The 12,324-nt window shown below is 46.1% G+C and overlaps 1 protein-coding gene across 7 annotated transcripts in view; it reads right to left on the bottom strand.

Moving 5' to 3' along the window:
• The window catches only part of QKI (QKI, KH domain containing RNA binding), a 150,599-nt gene extending 141,237 nt beyond the window's left edge, over nucleotides 1–9,362 (bottom strand). For 4 of the 7 annotated variants that reach the window (XM_088840890.1, XM_055432840.2, XM_055432844.2 and 1 more), the window contains exon 1: nucleotides 8,807–9,095. In XM_088840890.1, coding sequence (XP_088697016.1) covers nucleotides 8,807–8,948 — 142 coding nt within the window. In that variant the 5' untranslated portion in view covers nucleotides 8,949–9,095. Of the gene's footprint in view, nucleotides 1–8,806 lie in introns of all 7 variants that reach the window. The other 3 variants (XR_008686849.2, XM_055432842.2, XM_055432843.2) reach the window with 3 other exon arrangements.
• Between the last annotated feature and the right edge of the window lie 2,962 nt (nucleotides 9,363–12,324).

The following is a 12,324-nucleotide window of genomic DNA, read 5'->3' as shown; positions in this document are numbered from 1 at the left end:
CTCTTTTGAATATAATATTCTCCTCATCCTCTGAGCATTTTGAAGTTACCAGTGTAACTGATCATTCCATTTAGAAACTAAGGTTCAGAAAGCTTACAGAGCTTGTCCAAGATCACCAAACTAATCAGTTAGCTGTAAAGTCATGAACAGATCCCAAATCTATTAGCCAAAGAACTGTTACTACTTTGCAATGTAAGTCTCATTAGCATGTGAACAGAAACACAAATTCGTTTTCATGTTTATGCTGGCACAGGCAGAGTCAACACCTGAATGCCTGTTCTAACAATGAGAGTGTCACTGCAGCAGTGGTGACAGCAGCAGCAACACTAGTAAAGGATTGGGGCAGTTAATTTCAGAGTAACCTATAGGGTCTTAGTTTGGAACTTTTATTTCTTCTAATCAATTCTATCAGAGTTGACACATTACCATAATACAGGCAAGTAATGGTGGTTTATACTCAATCCTTTCCCATCTACTGGAAACACGGAAAGCTCCAGATGTGGGCCTCGGGAATAGGATGCAGGGGCTACCTGCTGCTGCTGCTGCTGCTAAGTCACTTCAGTCGTGTCCGACTCTGTGTGACCCCATAGACGGAAGCCCACCAGGCTCCCCCGTCCCTGGGATTCTCCAGGCAAGAACACTGGAGTGGGTTGCCATTTCCTTCTCCAGTGTGTGAAAGTAAAAAGTGAAAGTGAAGTCGCTCAGTCGTGTCCGACCCTTAGCGACCCCATGGACTACAGCCTACCAGGCTCCTCCATCCATGGGATTTTCTAGGCAATAGTACTGGAGGGGCTACCTAGTGCAGCTCTATTTCCATAGGATTTACTATCATCCACTTTTTGGCTGTCATTAGAGTTGCCTACCTATGCTTGTAACCACCCTATGCTAATCTGAAACTGATACAAGTTTGTATATTCCTGATTTGAATTGCCCAACAATAGTAAACTTCGACACAAGTTTCCTCTTGAGTAGTTTTCAAAAATAGGAATTTACAGTAATAAAAAGAGTAGAAACAATACTCAATATTCACTAGATTTGTACCATGTTAAGAGCTAAAGCTCTATCCTTCAGCTACTAATCAGTTTAAGTGAATGAGCTGAAATTCTCTAAAAATGTGTTTATTATTATTAGCCCTTCAATTATCATGAAGATCTGCCACTGAATTGTGTGTGTGTGTGTATTCTAGCTCCAAAGCTATGACCAGCATTCTGCTGAAGCCCAACACATCACAGAATCAGGAAAACCCTCATCTGTTTTTGTTTCCCGTCATGTCCACAACCCAAGGCAACAGCAGAAGTCTTTCTCCTCCTCTGTACCATGTCAGCAGGAGCGCGGTCAACCCGCAGACCACCCACCCCGCTGTGTGATCTGGACCAGTCACAAGTCTCCCTAAGTCGGTCTCTGCACCTGTGAAATGAAGACCTCATCCCCCAATTCACAGTCCCTGGTAGCTCTGAAATTCCATGATCTTCTGGCATCACTTTAGCATGCCTTACACTCAATTGCATCTAAGAAGAAATGTTTCATATTTCTCCCAGTTTTTTCCACATATAAGTCTCTTCAAACACTCTTTGTAAATGAATTTTCAGACCCTGTAAAATATTATGACATTGAGTTAATGGAAAAGTTTCAAGTAAAAATTGCATAAAAGTTTTGCTTTTTACTAGAGCTTTCTTTTTAATGTAATAAATATATGTATGTTGTGTATTTTTCCTCCAAGATCTGCAAATGACCAGGTGATCATGCCCAATCTTTACAACAACTCATCCTGCACTAAAGTCAAAAGCAAGATATTTAATATCCACTCCCTTTTCCACTGTTGATATATAATCATTTCAATCCTGAGGCCAGACAGGTTTTTACTCTGAAAAACTTCCTTGCTCTGAACTTCACCGTTGCAGCACCCATGCGCAAGGATTTCAAGGCCAGCTCACATCTACTGCATGGCTCCCTTTATACACACGCAGGCTTGGACACATGCAAACACATACACCCTTTCCTTACAACCATGGCCGCATAGCACAGGACCGCTTCACGGACTTAACTGCACTTTCATGTTTTACTGAGACTTCAACCTCCTTGAATAGCATCCAAATTAATAAACTCTGCTTTAACATAACTAATGTAATAGAAATGCTAAATGTAAATTGAATCATTTCACCAACCTCAAAACTTAGTTTAATAAAATATGTAGGTTAGAATCAATATATGAAACCACGGTATGAACATAAACACAATTCTGTTTATTTTATTAGACTTGACTGGATTGCTAGGTTTTCAAATGAGTTTCTGCTTCAGCAAACTGAGGAAGTGTTGAGAACATTAAGTACAATCATCACCTTGTTAATTACACGAATTTTGGATAAATCACTTAACTTCGACAAGCTATGTATTTCTTAAACTTGACAGATTTACTTTAAACACTGTACGGATAAAGCAGAGAAGTAGACTCCTTTTCAGAGAATTAAATTTCAGTTAACTGAAATTTTCAATTTATCAGTCTTCTAAGTAATGACACTTTCAACTTAGCTTCAATAAACACCTGTGTCTTAAAAACTGCTATTTGTGTTAAACTACTCTAACGGCCACATATGTTTACACTCAGCTTTCCTCTAAACTAAAACCATTCAAATAGTCCTTATTTATCCTAAGCACATCAAAGCACCGCTTAGGGAGAAGAAATCTTTCATATTCACTGTGCTTTGCAGAGTACAAGACATACGCATCTGCCTAATGTTGCCTTTGTAGGTAACTAACTAGGAGAAGGTTCACCTATATAATTCCATAAATGCCAAAACATGCACAAGCTGAGATGAACACTGACAGATCTTTTCTGCCTATGGACCAATACACTTTCTATAAGACTGGCTAGAAACTACTGCTTAAATAAAGCAATTTTATCTTCCTAATTCTCATTCATACCAATGGTAGTAAAATAAGATTAAGCTCCTTGAGGGCAAGTACTGCAAAAAATATTGTAAGATTTCTAAAAAATACCATTTTTAAGAAAAACACGTGTACCTTTTTCTTCTAATTACCCAAAACCATCTGCTCAACCCCATATTTTAGAGAAACTAGCAATGAACGTATTTTAGAGAAACTAGAAAAAAGAATTTAAAGTGTGAACCTATTTATTAATTCAACAAATATCTGAGATCGCACATATGCAGGCTATGAGGTGGCCACTTTCAAGAAACTATTTCTAACAGACAAAAGAGAGAGATGACATTACAAACCAGAGACAGACAAAAAAAAAAAAGATGATATTACCATGTTAAGTATGATGATAACTATATAGAGAGTAGTACCTAACACAGGCCAGGGGATTATATTTATAGTCAAATTTCGTAACAGAGTCACACTAACAAAACAAACTGTACTCACTATGAAAAGTTTAATGCTATTTTTGCTTTCTATTAAATGAAAATAAACCTGTAAAAATCTTACTTGGGCATCAAACAACCTAGCTTTGAGTCCCAGCACTGAAACGCCAATTCAAAAAAGGGATAAGCATTTCCTAAAAGTTCTCATTAAGAGAAACATACATACATTTTTGCATTTAAAATTCACATTGAACTGTCAATGTCAAAAAAAGAGGGGTCAGAGAAAATGACAAAGTCCTGTCAATCATGCAAATAAAAAGTCAGCACATTAATTTTAACTATGACTTCTTCACATGGGCCCATGCACTGACCCCTTCCGTTGACCCTAAAATAGATCCTTACATATCTCACAATAGCTGACATGTAAGTAACAGAAAATTGCTCAGTGGGCTCCAACTTTTAAGCAATCAAAAACTAAAACTTAACAATAGCATAGCACTTCCAACATCTCCAACAGAGTAAGGCCAAGTTTTACTTATAAGTGCGTCATTATAAATCAAACAAAGAATACTAACAGCATTAAATTCTCAAGGAAATTAAAATGTGGTTCCAGTCAGATTATAAAAAGTTGCCCTTATAATCACACTGGTGTAGTTCTCTTGATACCAAAAAAATAAGTCAAAAAACAAAAACCTTATACTGGCCTCAAAAAAGAAGCACCTGAATCACGCTCAGGAAAGGGAAGGAGGGTTCACTTCATGTCTTTAGTTGCAGGAATCTATTTCCCTTAAGAAGGAAGCCAAAAACCATTTGTTCTTATGAAAAACGGATGCATTTCAACTTCAGGATTGTGACTAGTAGGGGGATAACAATAGGAGTAAGATGTGTACAAAGCATTAAAAAGATAAAATTAACTTGTTTTCACTTGACATTATCAAAGCCATTTAAGAAAAGGTGCTCATACCAAACACACTAGCAAATGTGATTACCAGAGACCTATTCCTATTAACTCAAGTACATTATAGTCTTGAGAGTACAGATTTACTACAAAATCATGTAAACTGGATAAAATTAAGAAAAAGAAGTCACCTGCATCATAGTATGTACAAGCATTTTATATACACACTGTCTACAGAGAAGTTAAGCTTCAAAAGTATTGAATAAATGTTGAATAAATGACCCATGATACAAATCATCATTTCTGTTATTACCTTATTATAGCTGCTGACACCTCCTGGGTGAGGAGAAAAAAGGATATGGGAAAAAACTGATTATGAAAACTAGCTTCCTTCTCATTACTAATAACGTAAAGGTTTGTGCATGCAAAAACACAACCTTTGCTCCTAAAGAACAGATTAATTACTTCAACTTAAAATCAGTTTGTCACAGACATTGATTATTGTCAACAATGCTTCTTCAGGGGGGAAAAACTAAAATAAACTTATATAACAAAATTTCTCTCAATGCAAAAAAAAACATGTAATTTCTAAACTGAGCAAGACTTCTCAAAAAAAAAAAAGAAAATGTAAGTGTAGGAAAACTGAAAATATGATACATTCAGTAATGAACGCATAACGAATGGAAACAAACATTTAATATTGGAAAATGTTTAACCAGCAAAGCAAGTTTTAATTTAAAATATTTTTTTGCCCTCATTTTCAAGGGAGAGGAAACAGGGAGAAAAAATAAACTGAGGTCAAAACGAAAATTCACATCTCTCCTCACCCCCCAACCCCAAAAAAATCATGAAGAAGTGAACACAAATTTTCAGATCACTAATGTGGACTCTAACACGTTTGCTTTTTCGGAACCACGCACTACTTTTTCAGTTATTCACAATAAAAAGATTTAGGCTAGCCTCCCTCAAAAACTATACCACATAGTCACATTAATTTTCATACCTGCCTAAAAACGAAAACTCAAAATCTAATTTTAGTATCTCTAGATCTCCATTTCCCCCTATTTGGGATTTTTGAGTGGAGTGATTTTATTTTACTTTTATGCTGTCTCAATTCTAAATTGCAATACTTTATTAAAACAGAATCTGCATTCAAACACTGTTCCTGCTTAAGTTTCATTTTCGTGACAAAGGAAGGTTCCCCCCCCCAAAAAAAAAACTATTCTTTCCTATGGATAGTCCCACCGTGGTTCAGTGGAAAACTTCTCTTTAAAGGAAGAGCAGTTTAACACTTTAAAACCTCAAACCTATCTGTGATCCTCTCTATCTCAATGGAAGACCAAGTATCAGAATTATCAACTGATGCTGTCTTTCATGAGACTGATCCAACCTAGAATGCATTCAACAACCTAAAAAAGCAACCATGCTAAATAAAGTTACTTCAGAGAAAAATCTGACACCCTGCCTCACACACACACACAAAAAAACAGTAAACAAAAAAAGATTGTCCACAGTCCACAGTCAAAATATAAAGGGTAAGTTGGCATAAAATTAAAATGCTCACTCTAAAGCATTCAAGTTTTAATCAACCAAACGAAATCTGGAACACAGAAATCCCCAATGTGTAACTAGCCAAATAAATATTCTCAAACTGACCAGGAAATTTTTTTTAAGCTTTTGAAAAATATTTCAAAATAAAATTGCTACTCATTCAAAACTTCCAATTATCAGAAGATACAACTACTGTCAGTAAGTACAATATCTTGATTAAACTAATCACTGAAATAAAATTTAGTTTTAACTAAATTTAAAAAGAATTCTTCAGCCAATCATATGGACAAAGGAAATTATAATTCCTAACCACAAACAAGTAGATTAATTTGTTTTGGACAATGATAGGCCACAAAGGAGTAAAGGACAACTTGCCAAATTTGAGAATCAAATCACCCAGCACAGATAAAAACGTGATGAACTTCAGAAACCAATATTTTCCTTAAGTCAAATTAAGTATAATAAGGCTAACAATTACAGGAAGCAGCTTATGCCACACTAAGGAATAACCCCTTTTCCTCCCTGTTTGTACTGGTCTGATAAAAAACAATCAAACTTCCTAGTCATTATGCTGTCCCTTTTTAAACATCCCAGCTACTATACAGGAGCATTCTTTATGCTGGGGAGTTGAAAAAGCTAAAACTCAACAGAGACTGAGACAGAGATGAAGTAAACCATATTAAAAGTAAAAAATACATATTACTTAGACTGTTTCCTCCTCAACCAGAAGGTCACAACATTTAAAACTCAAGCGATTGCTATTTCCAAACAGAGAGAAACGAACAAACAAACCTTTGTTAGAAATAACGGACATAATTGGAATTCTAGACTTAGATTAAAAATTATCACGCCAAAGGTTAGAACCAACTTCAATTACCATTTAGAGATTTCAGGCCAACCTAACAGTACATATGAGAAATCTTTTAAAACTGGTCAGAGAAACTCAAATTATTTACTTCAAATAGTACAAATGAGGAGAAAACATTTCCAAATTTTTTATAATCTCCTATGCTATCTTACTGAATCCAACATTTTAATTCTGACTGCAACTTAACTGTAACCCTAATATAATCAAAGCCTATTTTCAAAGTCATTTTAATGACTATAAAGGGTGTCTTCTATACAACTACGCTTAAAGAAAAAGCTTAACACAACTTTTTACGAATACTACTAAAACTTTAAATGCATCAAAATGTGCCAAGAAAAAATAGCGTTATTACTTCCATAGCGCATGTGGAATTCATGAAATCACATGAAATGTGATAAAATTGTTCCGAAGTGTCTTCAAATATATATATGGACAGAAAATGACAAAATGACCCATGATTTAAGTTTAATCATAAGATCTATGATTTAAATTTAATATAGGTCAGATCACTGAGAATGTTACACATTTTGCTCCAAACATCTCTTATGCTTAAAAAAAAATAACTGGCGCCCCTTAGTGCCCACAATTGGAAATACTCGATTTTAAGAGTTCCAGCAATTTTTTTTTTTGACATTCCAGAAAGTTTTCTGCCTCCACAATCTTTCAAATGCCAACACAAATAGGAAAAGCAGAACCCCTTAAAGGCACAGCTCAAGTTTTCCCCGGAACAATTGGATACGAACAGATTTGCTGTTTCAACTATGGGGGGTAAAAAGCTCATCTCAATGAGATCTATCTACTGCTGTATGCTTAACACATAAATAGCACACACACAAACAGTACACAGTAATATCCAACAGTTTTCTACTTTTCGAGTTGTTTTTGAAACTTTCATGGTAACCAAAGCTCCTGGGATGCTTCTTCAACCACTTTTTATCACGCAGATATTCCCGGTCTTTTGTTCTTGCGTGACATTCCAACTCCCCAGATTCCTTTCTCTTAGGTCTGTTGTAAAAATCTCTCAAAATCCTTGCGAAAAACCTACAATCCAATGTTAATCGCTATGCAGCAGTTTTCCGTTTTCTTCAGCCCTCCCGGAGATGCTTCTGAGCAGGAAAAAAAAGAAACTCCACGCTACTCGATTTTCAAAAATGACTCCCTTCGTAGTGGTCGCCTTTCCCCTGGCGGCCACGGAAACGCCCCCGGACGGGGACGCTCCGGCCCGGACCTCGGTCGAGCCCTCTCCGAGTTGCCGGAACGAACGTCTTCGGAGGTCCTCGCAGCTCTCCGCCGACGAAGCTCCGCTGCAAACTTTTGCTCGCGTCGTCTTCGCCCTCTCGGGCGCCTCGGCTTCCTGTCCTACACACCGACGCGGCCGCGGCCCCGGGGGAAAGCTCTCCGCCCAAGTTCTCTCCAAGTCGGACGCCGCCCGCACGCGTCCTCGCGGTATTTCGCGTTCACCCCCCCGAAAGTGAACTTAAAACTCCCCGACGCCGCTCGCTTCCCCAAACAAAAGGGCAGAAAAGTGCTTTCCGCTGTCATTTTGTCCTCGCCTTCGGCTACGGCGGCTGTACTTTCGGTCGGCTCTGGGATGCCTTTCAATTCACCCAGCCCCACGCTCCTCGGTCCCCTTGAGTATTTACAAGCTGCGCAAACTTACAAACACAAAAGCACAAGCCCCACTCGGGGAACCGCCAGGACCTCCGTCGGGGGGTGAGGGGGCGGCCCCTCCGGGAGCGGCCCCGAGGCCGGTGTCCTTCAGGCGCCCGCGAGGCGCGGGGCGGGCGAGGCCGGGCTGCTCCCCGGGAGGCCCGCGGAGCTCGGGGCCGTCGCGGAGCTCGAGGCCGGGCCGGGAGCCGGCGGCCCCGCAGCCTGCGCGAACGCACCCGCCAGGGCGCCAGAGGCTCAGGGCCGGGCCGGGGTGAGGGAGCCCGGGGGAGAATGGGGGCGTCCCGCCCGAGTCCCGGCCCGCCCGCCCCGCGCCCCCCGGCCTCGGCGCCGCCTCCGTGCGCCCCGCCCGGGCCTCGCCGGCCCCGGGCGCACGGTCCCCCGCCGGCGGCCGCGCGACCTGCCCGCCCTCCGCGCACTCCGGCGGGCGTCGGGGCCCGGGGAGAGGGGCCGCCGCCCGGGCGCGGGTCGCGAGGGGCCGGGCCGGGCAGGACTCACCTTCGTCCAGCAGCCGCTCGAGGTGGTTGAAGATTCCGCAGAAGTTGGGCAGGCTGCTCATGAGCTTCTTGTCGTTCATCAGCTGCATCAGGTAATCTGGGGTGGGCTTCGGTTTCTCCTTCGTTTCCATTTCCCCCACCATATTCCAGGCTCCGCAGCTCAGTCCGCCCGCCGCCGCCGCCGCCGCCGCCGGAGAGGGAGGGAGGGGCGGGGAGCCCCGGCCGCCGGCCGCTCGGGACTCGGCGTCCCGCTCCGCTCCGCTCCCGCGCCGGGCGCCCGGGCGGCCGGACCGCGCGCTCGCCGCGCTCTCCCCGCCCCCGCAGGCACTTTCCGCCCGCGGCCCGCCGCCGCTCCTCGGCCGCCGGCTCGGCGCGTCCCTCACGAGGCCGGCGGGCGGGAGGCGGGTCTCCGCGGGCCGAGTGCGGGCGCGGGGCCGCTCGGCGCCGGACGAGGAGGAGCCGGGCCGCCGCCGCCGCCGCTCGCTCGCTCGCTCGGCTGGTCGCGCCCGCCCGGCCGCCGCCGCCGCCTGTGCCGCGGGCTCGGGGTCTCTCTGCGCCGGTCCCCGCCGCGGCCGCCTCTGCGCCGCCGCTGCCGCCGCGCTCTGACTGCGCTCCTCCTCTTCCTCCTCCTCCTGGCCGCCGCCTCCTCCTCACTCACTTGGCGGCGGAGTTCGCCTCAGTTCAGGCGGCGGCGGCGGCGGCGGCGGCGGCGCGCGGGGGGAGGGGCGGCGGGGAGGGCCGGGCGCGGGCGGCGGGCGGGGCCGCGCAGGGCGGCCGTTACGGGGCCCGGCCGGCGCGCCCCTCCTCCCGCCGCCGCCTCCCGGCCCGGGCGCCGCCGCGCCGTCCCCCGCGGGCGGCCTGAGGGGCTCGGCGGCGGCCGGCGTGCCGGAGGCGGCGCACTGCGAGCGCGGCCTGGGCGCCGGGCCGGGGGTCGCCGCTCCGGGCGAGCGGAGGGGCCGCCGGCGGCGGTGCGTGGACGGGAGCGTGAGGGGCTGAGGGGGCGCCGCCGCGCCGGCTCTTCCTGGCGGGCGCGGCCGGGCTGTGGCGTTAGGGGAGAGGGCTTTCCAGCGGGACGCGCTCTGGCATGTGAGGGCCGCGCCGCCGCCGCTCGGCCCCGTTACTGTAGGTTTTCTAAAAGCCACTCAGCCGCCCTCCCCGCCCCCACACCCCCAAACAAATTTTTTTTTTTTTTTTAACGTCCTGTTGCTTCAAGGGGGGACTGTCGGGGTGGGCGTCACGTGGCCCGACACGTAGCCGTGTGGCCCGAGAGCGCGTGCGTGCGTGCGTCGAGGCCGGCAGCCACGCCCCTTCCGAGGGCCGCCCCGCCCCCGCCGGGGCCCCACGAGCCCAGGGGAAGGGGCGGGGCCTGCGCGCGCCTGCGCGGGGCGGGGGCGCGGCCCGGGCGGGGGAGGGGGACGGCCGCGTGCCGGGGTGGGCGGGGGTCGTGCTGTGGGGAACTCCCGCCGTCGCCGCTACAGCGCAGCTGCCGGGCCGTCGGGCTAGTGGGGGCGGCGACGCGGCGCAGCCTCGGCTCCCGGCCGCCGGGCCGTCCTGCGCCAGGATCGGTTCCACGGTGGGCGCGCACGCGACCCCCGACCCCAGGCTCCTCGAGGTCGCCTCCGGCCTCGAGGGTCGCGCGGCGGCTTGCCCCCCACCGTGGGCGCCTCTGGCCCGCCCGACGGCGGAACCCGGGCGGCGCGGCGGGGTCCGGGCGTGGGGGGGGGGGTCCGCGCTTCCGTGGCCCCCAGCCCTCCCGAGAGCCGCTGCGGGGAGGCGCGCGCACCGCCGGGGCCGAGTCCGAAGCGAATCGGGAGCGCCGTCTGCAGCGCTTCGCGACGGCTTCGGTGTCCAGTAATGATCCCATGCAGCCGCGATGGCGAGGCGGACCGAGGAGAGTCTGCCTAAGTTGGAAAAGCGCAAAGTCAACACTGGTATTTGCACACATGCAGAAATAACCGTACACTGGGCAAGGGGGATTTTCCTGCAGTTAAGAGTACATTTCAAACATTTCGATTTCTTTGGGAAGGAATTTTCTGAACTGCCACACTGCCGTTCAATTTGGTTTGCAGAATGTGGTCAGCCACCAAATCTGCATCTGCACTTTATTTCAAGCGCTTTATGACATGTTCAGTTGATAATGTATACAAAACGATGTATGCAAAAACCGATCATTGTATGAGTAATATATGCTGAAATAGTTTCATGTCCGTAGTCTTGTCTACCGTGTTCTAAATAAGTGGGTTTGTTGGGTGTTTTCGTTTCTTTTATAAAATTTTGTTTCTGAGGAACACTTTTTGAGTTGTATTGAAACTATTAAATGAATTTCAAACAAAAACTCGAGTGGCAAGTGGCATCTGGCCTATTCATTTAAAAAGCATAAAGTGAGTTTGCTTTTAAAATCAAGCTAAGTCGATAGAGAAAATGGAATTGCTTTGCTAGACAAAGTTGAAAACAAACTGAAATATTCTAAGTTCACCAACACCCATCATTGTTAGTGGAGCTATAGAAGATTGACCTGAGCTGCGCTGTGCTTGGTCGCTCAGTCCTGTCCGACTCTGCAACACCATGGACTGTAGCCCGTCCATGCTCATCTGTCCACGGGGATTCTCCAGGCAAGAAGACTGGAGTGGGTTGCCAAGAATATTCACCTAATTACCTATTAAAGGATGAATATTCTAAATGCAGGGAATAGTAATTTAGTCAAAAGCTGTCATCTCTTCAAAAACTAAGGTAAGGTGTGTTTCCTTAGTAGTGGGCAGAATGGTAGTTGTGAAGGGTTTTGGTACTAAGTTGTTCATTTGACTTTAGTGTAAAATGTTCAGTCTCTGTAATCTGTTCACTTCTTTATTAAGCTCCCAGGCCTCGTGCTGAATGTATATCTCGTTTAATTTTTACTTCAGCCTTGTCACTTAGCTTATGCTACTAGCCCCATTTTACATAAGGGGAAACCCAAGAAGAAGATTAAATAACTTGCCCAAGGTTATAGCTCTGGAGTCCTAGGTGTGGAATTCAAATCCAGTTATACTGTATTCTAAAGCCTTTGTTCTGTGCCCCTTTACTAACCCTATCCAGTAAGGTGGGAACTTTTGATGGTGTTCCACAATTTTTGACCAATAGAAACTGCAGTTTCATATGGCTGACTGGTTCTTACAATCTAGATGGATCACATCAGAGTTAAAAAAACAGTGATAGACAGTGTTCATTTCCTGTGTATCAAATCCCTTATGGTTACACTATTTGACAGTAGCTACTCTGTTCTGCCTTTTCAAGTATTTGAAGATAACTTTGCTGCCCACAGTTCTTCAGTGGTCCCCCCACCACAGATAAAAAAGCCCAGAGATCTCCCAGAGGCCTGTGGGTCCAGGCGCTCCGGCCTCCTCCTGCCTTGGTGACCTTGTGTTGGGCTCTTCCCTCCCCTATCCCCTTCTGTTCAAAGGCCTACTCCAGGACTTTGCTTCAGTGTTTCCTCTCCTTGCTGAGTTTTTCCCATGCATCTCTAAGCACCCCCACACACACTTT

Source organism: Moschus berezovskii, chromosome 10 (assembly GCF_049115385.1).
Source record: "Moschus berezovskii isolate FMDL1 chromosome 10, NW_MosBer_1.0, whole genome shotgun sequence".
NCBI lineage: Eukaryota > Metazoa > Chordata > Mammalia > Artiodactyla > Moschidae > Moschus > Moschus berezovskii.
The sequence above is the reverse complement of the archived record's forward strand: the minus strand, read 5'-3'. Positions and strand labels throughout refer to the sequence as shown.